Source organism: Barbus barbus (genome assembly GCF_936440315.1).
Source record: "Barbus barbus genome assembly, chromosome: 1".
In the NCBI taxonomy this organism is placed as follows: Eukaryota; Metazoa; Chordata; class Actinopteri; order Cypriniformes; family Cyprinidae; genus Barbus; species Barbus barbus.
Window position 1 is genome coordinate 724,346 of NC_136729.1, and position 15,541 is coordinate 739,886.

General features: G+C 36.9%; 1 protein-coding gene across 4 annotated transcripts in view; it reads left to right on the top strand.

The window, feature by feature from the left end:
• Nucleotides 1-15,541, top strand: part of nrxn2b (neurexin 2b) — a 711,451-nt gene that overhangs the window by 476,142 nt on the left and 219,768 nt on the right. For all 4 annotated transcript variants that reach the window (XM_079427101.1, XM_079427100.1, XM_079427102.1 and 1 more), the window contains one exon: nt 9,481-9,654. In XM_079427101.1, the coding sequence (XP_079283227.1) occupies nt 9,481-9,654 (174 nt within the window). The remainder of the gene's footprint in view (nt 1-9,480; nt 9,655-15,541) is intronic.

Genomic DNA, 15,541 nt, shown 5'->3' on the forward strand with positions numbered 1-15,541 from the left:
AAAAGCCCAAAGAAATGAGTCAGGCATTCTGAATGAACTTATTTCCGTTTTAGCCGACTGTTGAGGTTTCTCTCTGTTTCCCACATGACTAATACTAGATAACGCATGAGTAATACTAGATTAGTCATGTTCAGTGCCGTTGAGGTGAGAATTACTGTAAAACTGAAGCTCCACAAACTTCTCACTCCACAACACTTGAACAACAATCAGAAAATGAGTTATCATTCACTTCTGTACAAAAGTTTGGGGTCAGTGTTTCTAAAAGAAGTCTCTTCTGCTTACCGAGGCTGCATTTATTTGATCAAAAATACAGCAAAAACAGTGAAATATAATATATTATTATTATTATATGATGAAGATCCTCAGGTTTCCTGAGTAGCACGTTTGTTACAGAAAACCTTCATCAGATGCAATAAACACTCAAATAAAAAATAAAATAAATAAAAACTCAGGACCAGAGACAGACAGTTTAAGACAGGAAGAGTATTCCCAGAGTAAACTCCTGAGCGAAACAGATAAATAAAACATAAAATCATCTCTTCAGGAGCTTCATAATTACTATCGAGGATGGAAGAGACTCTTGTGGACCTCATAAACACAGGATGAGCTTCTCTTAATAGCGTGCAGAACTGCACAAACAAATCAGAATCAGAACGTGCTTCATTCATACAGACTACAGTCTGCATCCCACCAGCTCCACACACTCACATACACACTGTATATACACATGAGAAAACAGACAATATTAAATAAGTACAGGTAGATAAAAACATAAGGTAACGTATGTCTACAAAAATGAAATAAGTGAAATTAAATAATAAAAAAAGAAGGTAATATACATTTTTACATTTTAAGGTAATATACATCGACAAATTTCAGGTTAATTAAACACTTGACATAATATACATATAAAAAATGTAAAAAAAAAAAAAAAAACTTAACAATATACATTTGGATTTTTTAAAGTTAAGTTACATACAAATCCTTAACCTAATACACATCAAGAAAACAATAAATAAGTATAATTGAATAAACTTAACATAATATACATCTAGAAAAAAATATTGAAAAGTAGAATGAAGAAAAATAATGTAACAATATATTTATATAACATTTAAATAAGTATTAAAAAACCTCAATATAATATACATCTAAAAATATTAAAATTAAAGTAGAAATAAATAAAATAAAAAATTAGGTAATCTATGAAATTAAGTGAAATTAAAAAAATAACCTTAATGCAATATACATCGAGAAAATTAAATAAGGCCTTTAGGTAATCTACAAAATAATTACGTGGAATTAAAAAAACAAAGCAAAAAAAAAAAACATAATATACATCCAGAAAAATTTTAAAAAGTTGAATTAAGGTTGAAAAATACATAAAGTGATTTACATGTAGAATCGCACAGTCATTGTGTGTGTGTCAGATCTGACTGTGTTTCAGTGGATCAGACAGTAGGTGGCGCTGGCAGCTCTTGATCTGAGTGAAAGCTCCTGCCAATGCATGACTGTGAATGTACAGACTGGAGCACTTGAACTGGTTAAAGTGTAAAGAGTGCATGTTTTGTTGAAGCATGAAGCGTCTCTTTAGGCTCTGACCTGAACCTCCGGTTTCCTGTCGCCGGCCTGCGAGCCTCCGCTTCTGATGAGCGTGAAGCGAACTGCATCTGACAGGCTTATGCTTGTCATGCGAGGAACAGTGTTCAGGGCTATTAGCGTCGCGCCGCGTTCTCGTCTGAGCTCGGAGCATTAGCCGCGTATCAGGCTTTGCAAAAACAAATTGGCCTTTTGTCTGTGCGAGTAATTGGTGTAAAAAGACGCAGTGGGAGCGTTTAATCTGGTCCCGCTGACGGAGCCGCTTTATCCTCTTTATATCAGAGACGTGATAGTGACGCTCACATGACACGACGTTATACAGTCATCAAACACGCTCATATGAATTACCAGATTCAGCCCCTTCAGTTCATCTCTGATAAGCAGAACCTCGAAGCTTCAGTTTCAGTGAATCTGACTTCAGCAAACTGCTGATCTGTTCATGTGAAGAATCACGATGAGTATTCAATGAAGTGTTAATGTTTACTCTTAACCGTATAGAGATTTTCATGGAGGAAATGAACAAAACTCTTGCTCATTTTTCCGACTTTGAACACCTAAAACTCCATGAGATCGCCAGAATCTGAGCTACTGATAATGAGAACTGCTCCAACACTGCTCCAACACTTCCCACAGTTTGGGAAGTCGTGGCCTAATAGTTAGAGAGTCGGACTCGTAATCCAAAGGTTGTGGGTTCGAGTCCCCGGCCGGCAGGGATTGTAGGTGGGGGGAGTGAATGTCCAGCGCTCTCTCCACCCTCAATACCACGACTGAGGTGCCCTTGAGCAAGACACCGAACCCCCAACTGCTCCCCGGGCGCCGCAGCATACATGCTGCCCACTGCTCCGGGTGTGTGTGTGTGTGTGTGTGTGTGTGTGTGTGTGTGTGTGTGTGTGTGTGTGTGTGTGTGTGTGTGTGTGTGTGTGTGTGTGTGTGTGTGTGAGTGTGTGTGTGTGTGTGTGTGTGTGTGTTCACTGCTGTGTGTGTGCATGTTGGATGGGTTAAATGCAGAACATGAATTCCGAGTATGGGTCACATGGCAGTATGTCACTTCACTTCACTTTTATCCAGAATTAAATACTGAGGGCTCTTCAGAAATTACTGAGTGTGCTCTAGCCTCAATGCACGTACATTTTCATGTACATTTTCGTCCCATCCATTGCTCTTTTGAATATGAATCCCACATAAATATGCAATGTCATGCCCGAAAAGCAAAAGTTTACAAACATTCTGAATGGATTCTATAAAGCCTAGAAAGCACACAAAGAGTGCTCCCTTTATAATCACTGACAAGCTGTCCCTTGTCTTAGCTCATTCATGATCTCATGAAGTTTTGTTATAATGAGAGAATTCATGAGCTTGCAAAACTAAGCAATGGACAAAAAGTTTTGAGCAGTGAGTGGATTCTAACTTATACGCCTCTGATTGGCAGTAATTCAACAGATCTGTCTGTGATTGGCTGTTGCTCAGCGCCAGTGGTGTAAAATATCGAAGTAATAATACTTTGTTAATGTACTTAAGTATTTTTTGGGAGTATCTGTACTTTACTTGAGTCTTTATATTTCTGTCAACTTTCACTTTTACTCCACTACATTTTTTAATAAACATTTATACTTTTACTCCAACACATTTCCCCGAAGCATATTCGTTACTTATTACAAAATAAAGTCAGAAGAACACAGACCACAGGAAAGCAGTTTGACAAATCAGTGGTCTGGCGTTTGCAAGTTAGACTCCTGCTCATGTGCAAACAAGTGATCGCACAACCGCGGATGATTTCATTTTACACTCAAGTCGAGTCTGGAGTGTGCGATATACAGAATATCGTCTGCTTTAATATGGTATGTGTTGTTTTAATGATGTGCGCACAGAGAGTACATGCACATGATTTATTAGTCTATTAAAATTCAAGGCATTCTAAATTGTAGGTGGCAAAAATGCTTCTGCATATTTGTTTATATAATTTAATATAGTTACTCTATACATAGAGCACCATTTTTTTTTTACAGTTTTTCTCGATTATTTATAAACATTTCTTGAAATGATGCCTCTTTTTTTGCGAAACTCTAAACACAAATCCATAACTTCCAACTCAATTCCCCAAACCTCTTATATTCAGGTCAAAATGAAGCTCTCCACTCAAAACAACTCAATCTTTCCCAAATGTTTTATTCCTTAATTAAATGAACTGTAGAGTACAGTACAATACAGCAAACAACAAAAAATAATTATTCTGCCCCAGCATCCCGTCTTTGGTCTGGGACAGGGCAGAGAACCTCGTCAACATCATGGGCTTTACTGACCCTGGCCCTGTTCCAACCCTGACACACATCAACTGAAATATCTGAGACTGCTTATCTTCTTTTGTCCTTGCCCTTCCTCTTTCTCCTCCTCCTTCTCTCCTCCTCTTCCTCCTCTTCCTCACCATACTCCCTCTCCTCCTCTTCCTCTTTCTCCTCCTCCTCCTTCTCGCCTCCTCTTCCTCATCTTCCCCTTTTTCCTCCTCCTCTTCCTCTTCCTCTCCGTACTCCCTCTCTACCTCCTACTCTTCCTCTTCCTTCATTTCTTTCTCTACTTCCTTCTCCTCCTCCTCTGTGGTGTCCTTGACCTCTTCCTTCACGTCTCTCTGGATCCATTGTTTCAAACCTGAATACAGTTTTTCTCAGTGGCTTTGGTGCATTTCTCAAATAATCCTTTCTGTAATTTGCAAAGAAGTATGTGCATTTCTCAAAACAAATCCTACAAACAGCACCACTCAGTAGATTACCTGCAAAAGCCTGTAATATACTCAAAATCTTTAGTTTATCTCTCAAAAGTAAGTATTTATGTCAATGAACATATCAGTGATATCATAATGAAAAGTCCTTATGTCATTGTTCACAAACAAGATAGTCAAAATGCTTAGTCGTGTTGTTAATATAACAGTGCACTCTGTTAATATTACCTGTTGTAAACTATGGCAACAGTTTGGATGACAGTTACTGTAATGAAATGCAGAAGGCTGTAATTCTTATGTATGCCATATATCCTTTCAAAAGTACAAATGTACACATTACTGTATGTGGGATATTGATGGAAAAAGACTGGATATGATTCACAGCTACACTTTTACTAGTGGTCTGACCAAAAAAAACAACAAACAAAGAAAACACTTCACAACATCATTGTGAAATAGAAAAGAAAAATAAATATGTGCACAAAGGCAAAAAATTAAAATGAGAGTCCACTCTCAGAATTTGTAACTCTTGTGTTGTCCTCTGTCTTTGAGCTATTTCAGAGAACTAGTTTGTCATCGGATGATCTATATTCTCTTCATTAGTAAAAGTCAAGATTCACTTGAATAATTCATGGCCAATTTATAAAAAAGTCTAATTGAAATGTGTTGAAAATATGCTTGACAGTTTATGACAACTAGATCAACCATTTTGCATCTACCGTAATGACTTATACGATGAACTAATGACTTGAGGTTTTGAGAGGTAAGACTATAGACTAGAGAACTGTATACAGGTAATACATCTTGAACAACATGACAGTAGCAACTGATGATGTAGGAAACAGCAGACAAATGTACATAATCAATTGCATGAATGTAGCAAAGCAATCGCATCTTATTCAAATGAGAAATTTTTATGATGTGCACAAGTGACTAGATGATGTGGAGGTTGAACAAGTAGTTTTGAGAATTTCATTTCTGATCTGAGAAATGCACCAAAGCCTCTGAGAAACACTGTAAGCTGACTTTGGCCCTTTATTTTTTCTTGTAACGTATTTCAAAAAGTGAAACTTTCATTTATTTTAGATTCATTACATGTAAAGTAAAATATTTCAAAAGTTTTTTTTGTTTTAATTTTGATGATTAAAGCTTACAGCTCATGAAAGGCAGAAATCCAGTATCTCAAAATATTAGAATATTTACATTTGAGTTTCAATTAATGGCCATCCCTACAGTATAAATTCAGCGTATCTCTTGTTCTTTGAAACCACAATAATGGAGAAGATTGCTGACTTGGCAATGATCCAGAAGATGAACATTAATAATAATAATAATAATAATAATATTTTTTTTTGTAATGCACCTTTCTTAAACTCAAAGCGCTACAACATGTACAAGCAAAATAACAAATCAACCAAAACTACATAATATCAAAATAAAATCACAGTAAATAATCACAAATTAAAAGCTTTACCAAAAAGATGCGTCTTAAGAAGTTTCTTAAAACAATCCAAGGAAGCAGCATTCCTAATGAACGCAGGTAATGCGTTCCATAGCTTAGGCCCGTTATAAGAAAAAGCCCTCCCCTCCATGGTTTTTAATTTACAACGAGGCTGATACATGGAGCCAGCCCATGCACAGCCTTATTGGTTAAAATCAGAGTTTTAAAAACCAATACGTGATTGAACCGGGAGCCAATGAAGTTGCTGCAGCACTGGGGTAATGGGATGGCGTGCAGATGTATAAGTCAAAACTCGCGCAGCTGAGTTTTGTATATATTGCAATCTCTTAACAGAACTTGCTGGTAAACCCCCAAAGAGCGAATTACAATAATCGAGCTGTGATGTGATGAAGGCATGAATAAGCCTCTCAGCATCAGGCCTGGAAAGAAAGGGTCTAATGCGAGCAATGTTACGAAGATGGAAAAAAGCTAATTTAGTTATGTTTTTGAAATCAGAATTAATAGTCAGCTGAGCATCAAAAATTACGCCTAAATTACGCACCTGGGCATAAGGAGATATTTGAGTATTGTCAACTGAAAGTTGACTGGAAGGAAGAATTTGGGTAGGAAAAGCTGCACAAGCAACAGGGATGACCACAAGCTTGAGAATACTGTCAAGCAAAGCTGATTCAAACACTTGTGAGAGCTTCACAAGGAGTGGACTGAATCTGGAGTCAGTGCATCAAGAGTCTCCACGCTCAGACGTCTTCAGGAAAAGAGCTACCAAGCCACTTCTGAACCAGAGACAACGTCAGAAGCATCTTACCTGGGCTGTGGAGAAAAAGAACTGGACTGTTGCTCAGCGGTCCAAAGTCCTCTTTTCAGATAGTCCTCTCATGCTTCAAATGCTCCACCATCATCCCCGTCCCAAGGAAACCCAACATTACTGGACTTAATGACTACAGACCTGTGGCCATAACGTCTGTAGCCATGAAATCATTTGAAAGACTGGTTTTGACTTATCTGAAGGACATCACTGGACCCTTACTGGACCGCCTGCAGTTTGCCTACAGAGCAAACAGGTCTGTGGATGATGCAGTCAACATGGGACTGCACTTCATCCTGGAGCATCTGGACAGACCAGGGGCTTATGTGAGGATCCTGTTTGTGGACTTCAGCTCCGCTTTTAACACCATCACCACGGAAACCCTTCAGAATAAACTAACCCAGCTCTCCGTCCCCACCTCCGTCTGCCAGTGGATCAACAGCTTCCTGACAGACAGCAGTTAGTAAAGCTTGGTAAATTCACATCCAGCACTCGAACCATCAGCACTGGAGCTCCTCAGGGCTGCGTTCTCTCCCCACTGCTCTTCTCCCTCTACACCAACGACTGCACATCTAAAGACCCCTCTGTCAAGCTCCTGAAGATTTCAGACGACACCACACTGATCGGCCTCATCCAGGACGGTGACGAGTCTGCTTACAGACAGGAGGTTAAGGAGCTGGCTGTCTGGTGCAGTCTTCACAACCTGGAGCTTAACACGCTCAAAACTGTGGAGATGATAGTGGACTTCAGGAGAAACCCCCCTGCTCTCCCCCCACTCACCATCATGAACAGCACTGTGACTGCAGTGGAGTCATTCAGATTCCTGGGCACCACCATCTCTCAGGACCTGAAGTGGGAGATTCACATAGACTCCATTGTCAGGAAGGCCCAGCAGAGGTTATACTTTCTTTGCCAGCTGAGGAAGTTCAACCTGCCACAGGAGCTGCTGAAACAGTTCTACTCCTCCATCATTGAATCCATCCTCTGCACTTCAATAACTGTCTGGTTCAGCTCAGCTACCAAGTCTGACCTTAGAAGACTACAGAGAGTAGTCCGGACTGCTGAGTGAATCATTGGTACAACCCTCCCCACTCTCCAAGAACTGTACTTATCCAGAGTGAGCAAAAGGGCTGGTAAAATCACTCTGGACCCCTCACATCCAGCACAATCCCTCTTTGAACTGTTACCGTCTGGTCGACGCTACAGAGCTCTGAGTACCAGAATGACCAGACACAGAAACAGTTTCTTCCCTCAGGCTATCCATCTCATGAACACTCAACAATAAACGCTAATTTTGGTTCAATAAACTTTAGTAATTGTTTGGAACTTCAACAAGTCTTTCTGGATCCATTGTGCTCTGCACGCGTCGGAATGTTGTATCAACACCTCCCACAGTGGCCAAGAAACAAGGGACAAAGATTGGAAAGTTGAAACTTGTTTTTAACCACTACAATCTGTGTCCTGTCCTGTTGCTGTCTTTCTGTTGCACTGTGGAGCTTCTGTCACTACAACAAATTCCTTGTATGTGTAAACATACCTGGCTAATAAAGCTCATTCTGATTCTGATATTAAAATCGCCAACAATTAAGACTTTATCTGCAGCCAGTACTAACTCAGATAGAAAATCAGCAAATTCTTTAATAAAGTCTGTATGGTGGCCTGTATACAGTAGCCAGTACAAACATCACAGGGGATTTATCACTAACACGTGTTTCTCTAGATAATGTTATACGCAGCACCATAACTTCAAACGAGTTATACTTAAAGCCTGCCCTTGGAGAAATACTGAAAATATTGCTATAAATTGTAGCAACACCTCCCCCTTTACCTTTTGGACGTGGCTCATTTTTATAGCAGTAATCTTGGGGGGTGGATTCATTTAAAGTAATGTATTCATCTGGTTTTATCCATGTTTCTGTCAAACAGAGCAAATCTAGGTTATTATCATTGATCAAATCATTTACAAAAAGTGCTTTTGTAGAAAGGGACCTGATATTCAGTAAGCCAAGCTTTATCAATTGTTACCACGGTTGTTTGATGAACTCGTGAAAAACGGAGCAAGAGAGAAATGAAAACGGAGTGAGAAAAAAGAAAACTAGAATAGACGCGAATAGAAACGCGAATGGAACCGCGATTTTAAAAAGCAAATGATCAAATTAGTTAGATTAGTTTGATAGATAATACCTTACTTTCACTCTCTGTTGTTTAAAGTGATAATATATAACTTAATTCCCACCATATTTCTGGAAACTGAATTTAAAATATAAAATAAAAATATTGTAGGATATTTATGAATATTCCTGACACTGATCTGTAAATTAATGACACATGTTTGTCAACGCACAACTGAAACTGGGCCAAACGCTTATATAATCAGCTGATATATTACAAATGATGAAAACCAGAAGACTGATTCTCTGCATGAGATACAGGGACTAGTTTAACATGTTAAACATGTTTTATTATCTTTATTAGAATTTGCTGAAAATATGCTTGCCCTCAAGTCATCCAAGATGTAGAGGAGTGAAATTGAAGTGTTCTGGTCTGAATCAGGAGAGAAATCTGCACAGATCAAGCAGCGTTTACAAGACAAAATAGCTCTAAACAAATATGTGGCTGGATTTTGATGTGAGAGACAACAGCAGATGCACTTTTTTACTGGAGGAAGCGTTATTATGGACTCGTATTTTATTGTTATTGTGTTAAAAAATTGATGATTTCAAGTTTGGTGTCATTACGTTTGTTTGTTTTTATCTTGCACATGAATGATTTATATCTCAGAGGGCTTTAAATATGAATATTATCTGACTCCTATCTCTGAGAGATCCAACAGATGCTGTAAAAGGAGGCTCTGTGTCTCACACCGATGATGATCGGATGTGTCTCTCTCTGGTTCCTCAGGAGAGCTGTATATCGGTGGAGTAGCGAGGAGCATGTACAGCAGCCTGCCAAAGCTGATTGCGTCCCGGGATGGATACCAGGGCTGCCTGGCCTCCATGGATCTGAACGGCCGGCTGCCGGACCTGCTAGCAGACGCCCTCCACAGAGTTGGCCAGGTGGAGCGAGGATGCGACGGTGAGACTCATACACACACTCTCTCACACACACACACACTGATGAACACACACACACACACACTGATACACACACACTAAACCCCTAACCCTTTTTTTCTCAACTTTTTAACTCATAATTGTTAAATAAATGTAGAATTTGCAAGACGTAAATATAGAATTTCAAGATCTAAACCTGTAATTCTGAGAAGAAAAGTTAGAATTGAGAAAAGTGAACTCGCAAAAGTTGCCATTTTATTTATTTATTGATTATTAATGAATTTATATTTTATTCCACAGCTGATTTTCTACCCATGACCATTGTCTGCAACAGGGTTATCATTCTCTAAAACTAAAATAAAAAAATGTATTACTTGAAATAAAATAAATGTTAACCGAAATAAAATAAATGTAATAAATAAATATATTTAGCTAGTTGCCAATGCATAATTTCTCATTTTCTTTTAGTGTAACTTTAAGTCCACAAATAACTAAAACTGAATTTGAAGTAAAAAATAATAATTAAAACTGTATAAATATATTTACAACCATGGAATTAAAAGTAAAAAAGAAAAAGTAGTTGTGACTTTTTAACTCACAATTCTGGCTTTTTTTCTTTTTTTTTACTCACAAGTCTGAATCAAAAAAAGACAGGAATTGTGAGAGAGATAAACTTAGTCTTGCAAGAAAAAAAAAAGTCAGAATAAAAAGTTGCAATTACTTTGAAAAAATGTATTACAAGGGAAAAAAACAATAACAACAGAAATAAAATTACTAAAACTTTAAAATTAAAATTAAAATAAAATCTAATTCAAAATATTCAAAACTATAATAGTATTTTAGTGACAGTTTAATAACCCTGGTATGCAGACGTTTGACATTGAGCCCATTTTTCTTTCTTTCGTTTTATGGTGTTTTTTCTGTTTTTTTTGTGGTATTTTTCTGTTTTTTGCTGTGTTTTTCTGTTGTTTTTCTGTGTTTTTCTGTTGTTTTTCTGTGTTTTGCAGTGTTTTTCTGTTTTGCAGTGTTTTTCTGTATTGCAGTGTTTTTCTGTGTTTTCTTTTTTGCAGTGTTTTTCTGTTATTTGCTGCGTTTTTCTGTTTTGTGGTGTTTTCTGTGTTTTGCGGTGTTTTCTGTTTTGCTGTGTTTTTCTGTTTTGCGTTTTTTTGCAGTGTTTTTCTGTTTTTTGCTGTGTTTTTCTGTTGTTTTTCTGTGTTTTGCTGTGTTTTTCTGTTTTGCAGTGTTTTTCTGTTTTGCTGTGTTTTTCTGTGTTTTCTTTTTTGCAGTGTTTTTCTGTTCTTTGCTGCGTTTTTCTGTTTTGTGGTGTTTTCTGTGTTTTGCGGTGTTTTCTGTTTTGCTGTGTTTTTCTGTTTTGCGTTTTTTTGCAGTGTTTTTCTGTTTTGCAGTGTTTTCTGTTTTGCTGTGTTTTTCTGTTTTGCTGTGTTTTTCTGTGTTTTCTGTTTTGCAGTGTTTTTCTGTTTTGAGGTGTTTTTCTGTTTTGCTGTGTTTTTCTGTGTTTTCTGTTTTGCTGTGTTTTCTGTTTTGCAGTGTTTTTCTGTTTTGCTGTGTTTTTCTGTGTTTTCTGTTTTGCAGTGTTTTCTGTTTTGCTGTGCTTTTCTGTTTTGCTGTGTTTTTCTGTGTTTTCTGTTTTGCAGTGTTTTCTGTTTTGCTGTGTTTTCTGTTTTGCTGTGTTTTTCTGTGTTTTCTGTTTTGCAGTGTTTTCTGTTTTGCTGTGTTTTTCTGTTTTGCGGTGTTTTTCTGTGTTTTCTGTTTTGCAGTGTTTTCTGTTTTGCTGTGTTATTCTGTTTTGCTGTGTTTTTCTGTGTTTTCTGTTTTGCAGTGTTTTCTGTTTTGCAGTGTTTTCTGTTTTGCAGTGTTTTCTGTTTTGCTGTGCTTTTCTGTTTTGCGGTGTTTTTCTGTGTTTTCTGTTTTGCAGTGTTTTCTGTTTTGCTGTGTTTTTCTGTTTTGCTGTGTTTTTCTGTGTTTTCTGTTTTGCAGTGTTTTCTGTTTTGCAGTGTTTTTCTGTTTTGCAGTGTTTTTCTGTTTTGCTGTGTTTTTCTGTGTTTTCTGTTTTGCAGTGTTTTTCTGTTTTGCTGTGTTTTTCTGTGTTTTCTGTTTTGCAGTGTTTTCTGTTTTGCTGTGTTTTTCTGTTTTGCTGTGTTTTGCAGTGTTTTCTGTTTTGCAGTGTTTTCTGTTTTGCAGTGTTTTCTGTTTTGCTGTGTTTTTCTGTGTTTTCTGTTTTGCAGTGTTTTTCTGTTTTGCGGTGTTTTTCTGTGTTTTCTGTTTTGCAGTGTTTTCTGTTTTGCTGTGTTTTTCTGTTTTGCTGTGTTTTTCTGTGTTTTCTGTTTTGCAGTGTTTTTCTGTTTTGCGGTGTTTTTCTGTGTTTTCTGTTTTGCAGTGTTTTTCTGTGTTTTCTGTTTTGCAATGTTTTTCTGTGTTTTCTGTTTTGCAGTGTTTTTCTGTGTTTTCTGTTTTGCAATGTTTTTCTGTGTTTTCTGTTTTGCAGTGTTTTTCTGTGTTTTCTGTTTTGCAGTGTTTTCTGTTTTGCTGTGTTTTTCTGTTTTGCAGTGTTTTCTGTTTTGCTGTGTTTTTCTGTTTTGCTGTGTTTTTCTGTGTTTTCTGTTTTGCAGTGTTTTTCTGTTTTGAGGTGTTTTTCTGTTTTGCTGTGTTTTTCTGTGTTTTCTGTTTTGCTGTGTTTTCTGTTTTGCAGTGTTTTTCTGTTTTGCTGTGTTTTTCTGTGTTTTCTGTTTTGCAGTGTTTTCTGTTTTGCTGTGCTTTTCTGTTTTGCTGTGTTTTTCTGTGTTTTCTGTTTTGCAGTGTTTTCTGTTTTGCTGTGTTTTCTGTTTTGCTGTGTTTTTCTGTGTTTTCTGTTTTGCAGTGTTTTCTGTTTTGCTGTGTTTTTCTGTTTTGCGGTGTTTTTCTGTGTTTTCTGTTTTGCAGTGTTTTCTGTTTTGCTGTGTTATTCTGTTTTGCTGTGTTTTTCTGTGTTTTCTGTTTTGCAGTGTTTTCTGTTTTGCAGTGTTTTCTGTTTTGCAGTGTTTTCTGTTTTGCTGTGCTTTTCTGTTTTGCGGTGTTTTTCTGTGTTTTCTGTTTTGCAGTGTTTTCTGTTTTGCTGTGTTTTTCTGTTTTGCTGTGTTTTTCTGTGTTTTCTGTTTTGCAGTGTTTTCTGTTTTGCAGTGTTTTTCTGTTTTGCAGTGTTTTTCTGTTTTGCTGTGTTTTTCTGTGTTTTCTGTTTTGCAGTGTTTTTCTGTTTTGCTGTGTTTTTCTGTGTTTTCTGTTTTGCAGTGTTTTCTGTTTTGCTGTGTTTTTCTGTTTTGCTGTGTTTTGCAGTGTTTTCTGTTTTGCAGTGTTTTCTGTTTTGCAGTGTTTTCTGTTTTGCTGTGTTTTTCTGTGTTTTCTGTTTTGCAGTGTTTTTCTGTTTTGCGGTGTTTTTCTGTGTTTTCTGTTTTGCAGTGTTTTCTGTTTTGCTGTGTTTTTCTGTTTTGCTGTGTTTTTCTGTGTTTTCTGTTTTGCAGTGTTTTTCTGTTTTGCGGTGTTTTTCTGTGTTTTCTGTTTTGCAGTGTTTTTCTGTGTTTTCTGTTTTGCAATGTTTTTCTGTGTTTTCTGTTTTGCAGTGTTTTTCTGTGTTTTCTGTTTTGCAATGTTTTTCTGTGTTTTCTGTTTTGCAGTGTTTTTCTGTGTTTTCTGTTTTGCAGTGTTTTCTGTTTTGCTGTGTTTTTCTGTTTTGCAGTGTTTTCTGTTTTGCAGTGTTTTTCTGTGTTTTCTGTTTTGCAGTGTTTTCTGTTTTGCAGTGTTTTCTGTTTTGCAGTGTTTTCTGTTTTGCTGTGTTTTTCTGTTTTGCAGTGTTTTCTGCTTTGCAGTGTTTTCTGTTTTGCAGTGTTTTCTGTTTTGCTGTGTTTTTCTGTTTTTTCTGTTTTGCAGTGTTTTCTGTTTTGCAGTGTTTTCAGTTTTTTCTGTGTTTTTCTGTTTTGCAGTGTTTTCTGTCTTGCAGTGTTTTCTGTTTTGCTGTGTTTTTCTGTGTTTTCTGTTTTGCAGTGTTTTTCTGTTTTGCGGTGTTTTTCTGTGTTTTCTGTTTTGCAGTGTTTTCTGTTTTGCTGTGTTTTTCTGTTTTGCTGTGTTTTTCTGTGTTTTCTGTTTTGCAGTGTTTTTCTGTTTTGCGGTGTTTTTCTGTGTTTTCTGTTTTGCAGTGTTTTTCTGTGTTTTCTGTTTTGCAATGTTTTTCTGTGTTTTCTGTTTTGCAGTGTTTTTCTGTGTTTTCTGTTTTGCAGTGTTTTCTGTTTTGCAGTGTTTTCTGTTTTGCAGTGTTTTCTGTTTTGCTGTGTTTTTCTGTTTTGCAGTGTTTTCTGTTTTGCAGTGTTTTCTGTTTTGCAGTGTTTTCTGTTTTGCTGTGTTTTTCTGTTTTTTCTGTTTTGCAGTGTTTTCTGTTTTGCAGTGTTTTCTGTTTTTCTGTGTTTTCTGTTTTGCAGTGTTTTCTGTTTTTCTGTGTTTTCTGTTTTGCAGTGTTTTCTGTTTTGCAGTGTTTTCAGTTTTTTCTGTGTTTTTCTGTTTTGCAGTGTTTTCTGTTTTGCAGTGTTTTCAGTTTTTTCTGTGTTTTTCTGTTTTGCAGTGTTTTCTGTTTTGCAGTGTTTTCTGTTTTGCAGTGTTTTCTGTTTTGCAGTGTTTTCAGTTTTTTCTGTGTTTTTCTGTTTTGCAGTGTTTTCTGTTTTTCTGTTTTGCTGTGTTTTTCTGTGTTTTCTGTTTTGCAGTGTTTTCTGTTTTTCTGTGTTTTCTGTTTTGCGGTGTTTTTCTGTGTTTTGCAGTGTTTTTCTGTTTTGCTGTGTTTTTATGTGTTTTCTGTTTTGCTGTGTTTTTCTGTGTTTTGTGGTGTTTTCTGTTTTGCTGTGTTTCTCTATTCTTTGCGGTGTTTTTCTGTGTTTTGTGGTGTTTTCTGTTTTGCTGTGTTTCTCTATTCTTTGCGGTGTTTTTCTGTGTTTTCTGGTGTTTTCTGTTTTGCTGTGTTTCTCTATTCTTTGCGGTGTTTTCTGTGTTTTTCTGTTTTGTGTTGTTTTCTGTTTTGCAGTGTCTTTCTGTGTTTTGCTGTGTTTTCTGTTTTGCTGGGTTTTTCTGTTCTTTGCGGCGTTTTTCTGTGTTTTGCTGTGTTTTCTGTTTTGCTGTTTTTCTGTTTTGTGGTGTTTTCTGTTTTGCTGTGTTTCTCTATTCTTTGCGGTGTCTTTCTGTGTTTTGCTGTGTTTTCTGTTTTGCTGGGTTTTTCTGTTTTTTGTGGCGTTTTTCTGTGTTTTGCCGCGTTTTTCTGTTTTGCTGTGTTTTTCTGTTTTTTGCAGCATTTTTCTGTTTTTTTCTGTTTTTTTGCTGTGTTTCTCTGTTTTGCTGTTTTTTGCAGTGTTTTTCTGTTTTGCTGTGTTTTTCAGTGTTTTGCGGTGTTGCAGTGTTTTTCTGTTTTTTTACAGTGTTTTTCTGTGTTTGCTGTAAATGTTTGTTTGTGTGCGACAGCAGAAGACATTGGGTTTGAGAAGGTCAGCTCATTACCTGCATTCATCCTGTTTAAACTTCATGCAAAACATCTTTGGTTTGTTTCACTTCTTTAAAATTTATACATTCAGAATTGCTGAATATATTTCTAAACATATTAGCATAAAGCATGCATTATAAATGCTTCTATCTACATTGTGTGTACGAGTGAAAGCCGGGTTCACGCAGATGTCTGACAGCACACTGTGTGTTTGAGAGTCAGAGCGAGGACCTGCAGCGCAAACTAACATCAGGAGCTGCAGCTTGTTTGGAAAATCCAGCTCCTCTCAGTTTTTCCAGCGTATGAATCAGAGCATGATAGAAGATTATTTAAGTAGCGAGCACTGAGAACATTTGCTGACAAATTAGAAGAGCTCTGTTCCATAATTTATGTAAGATGA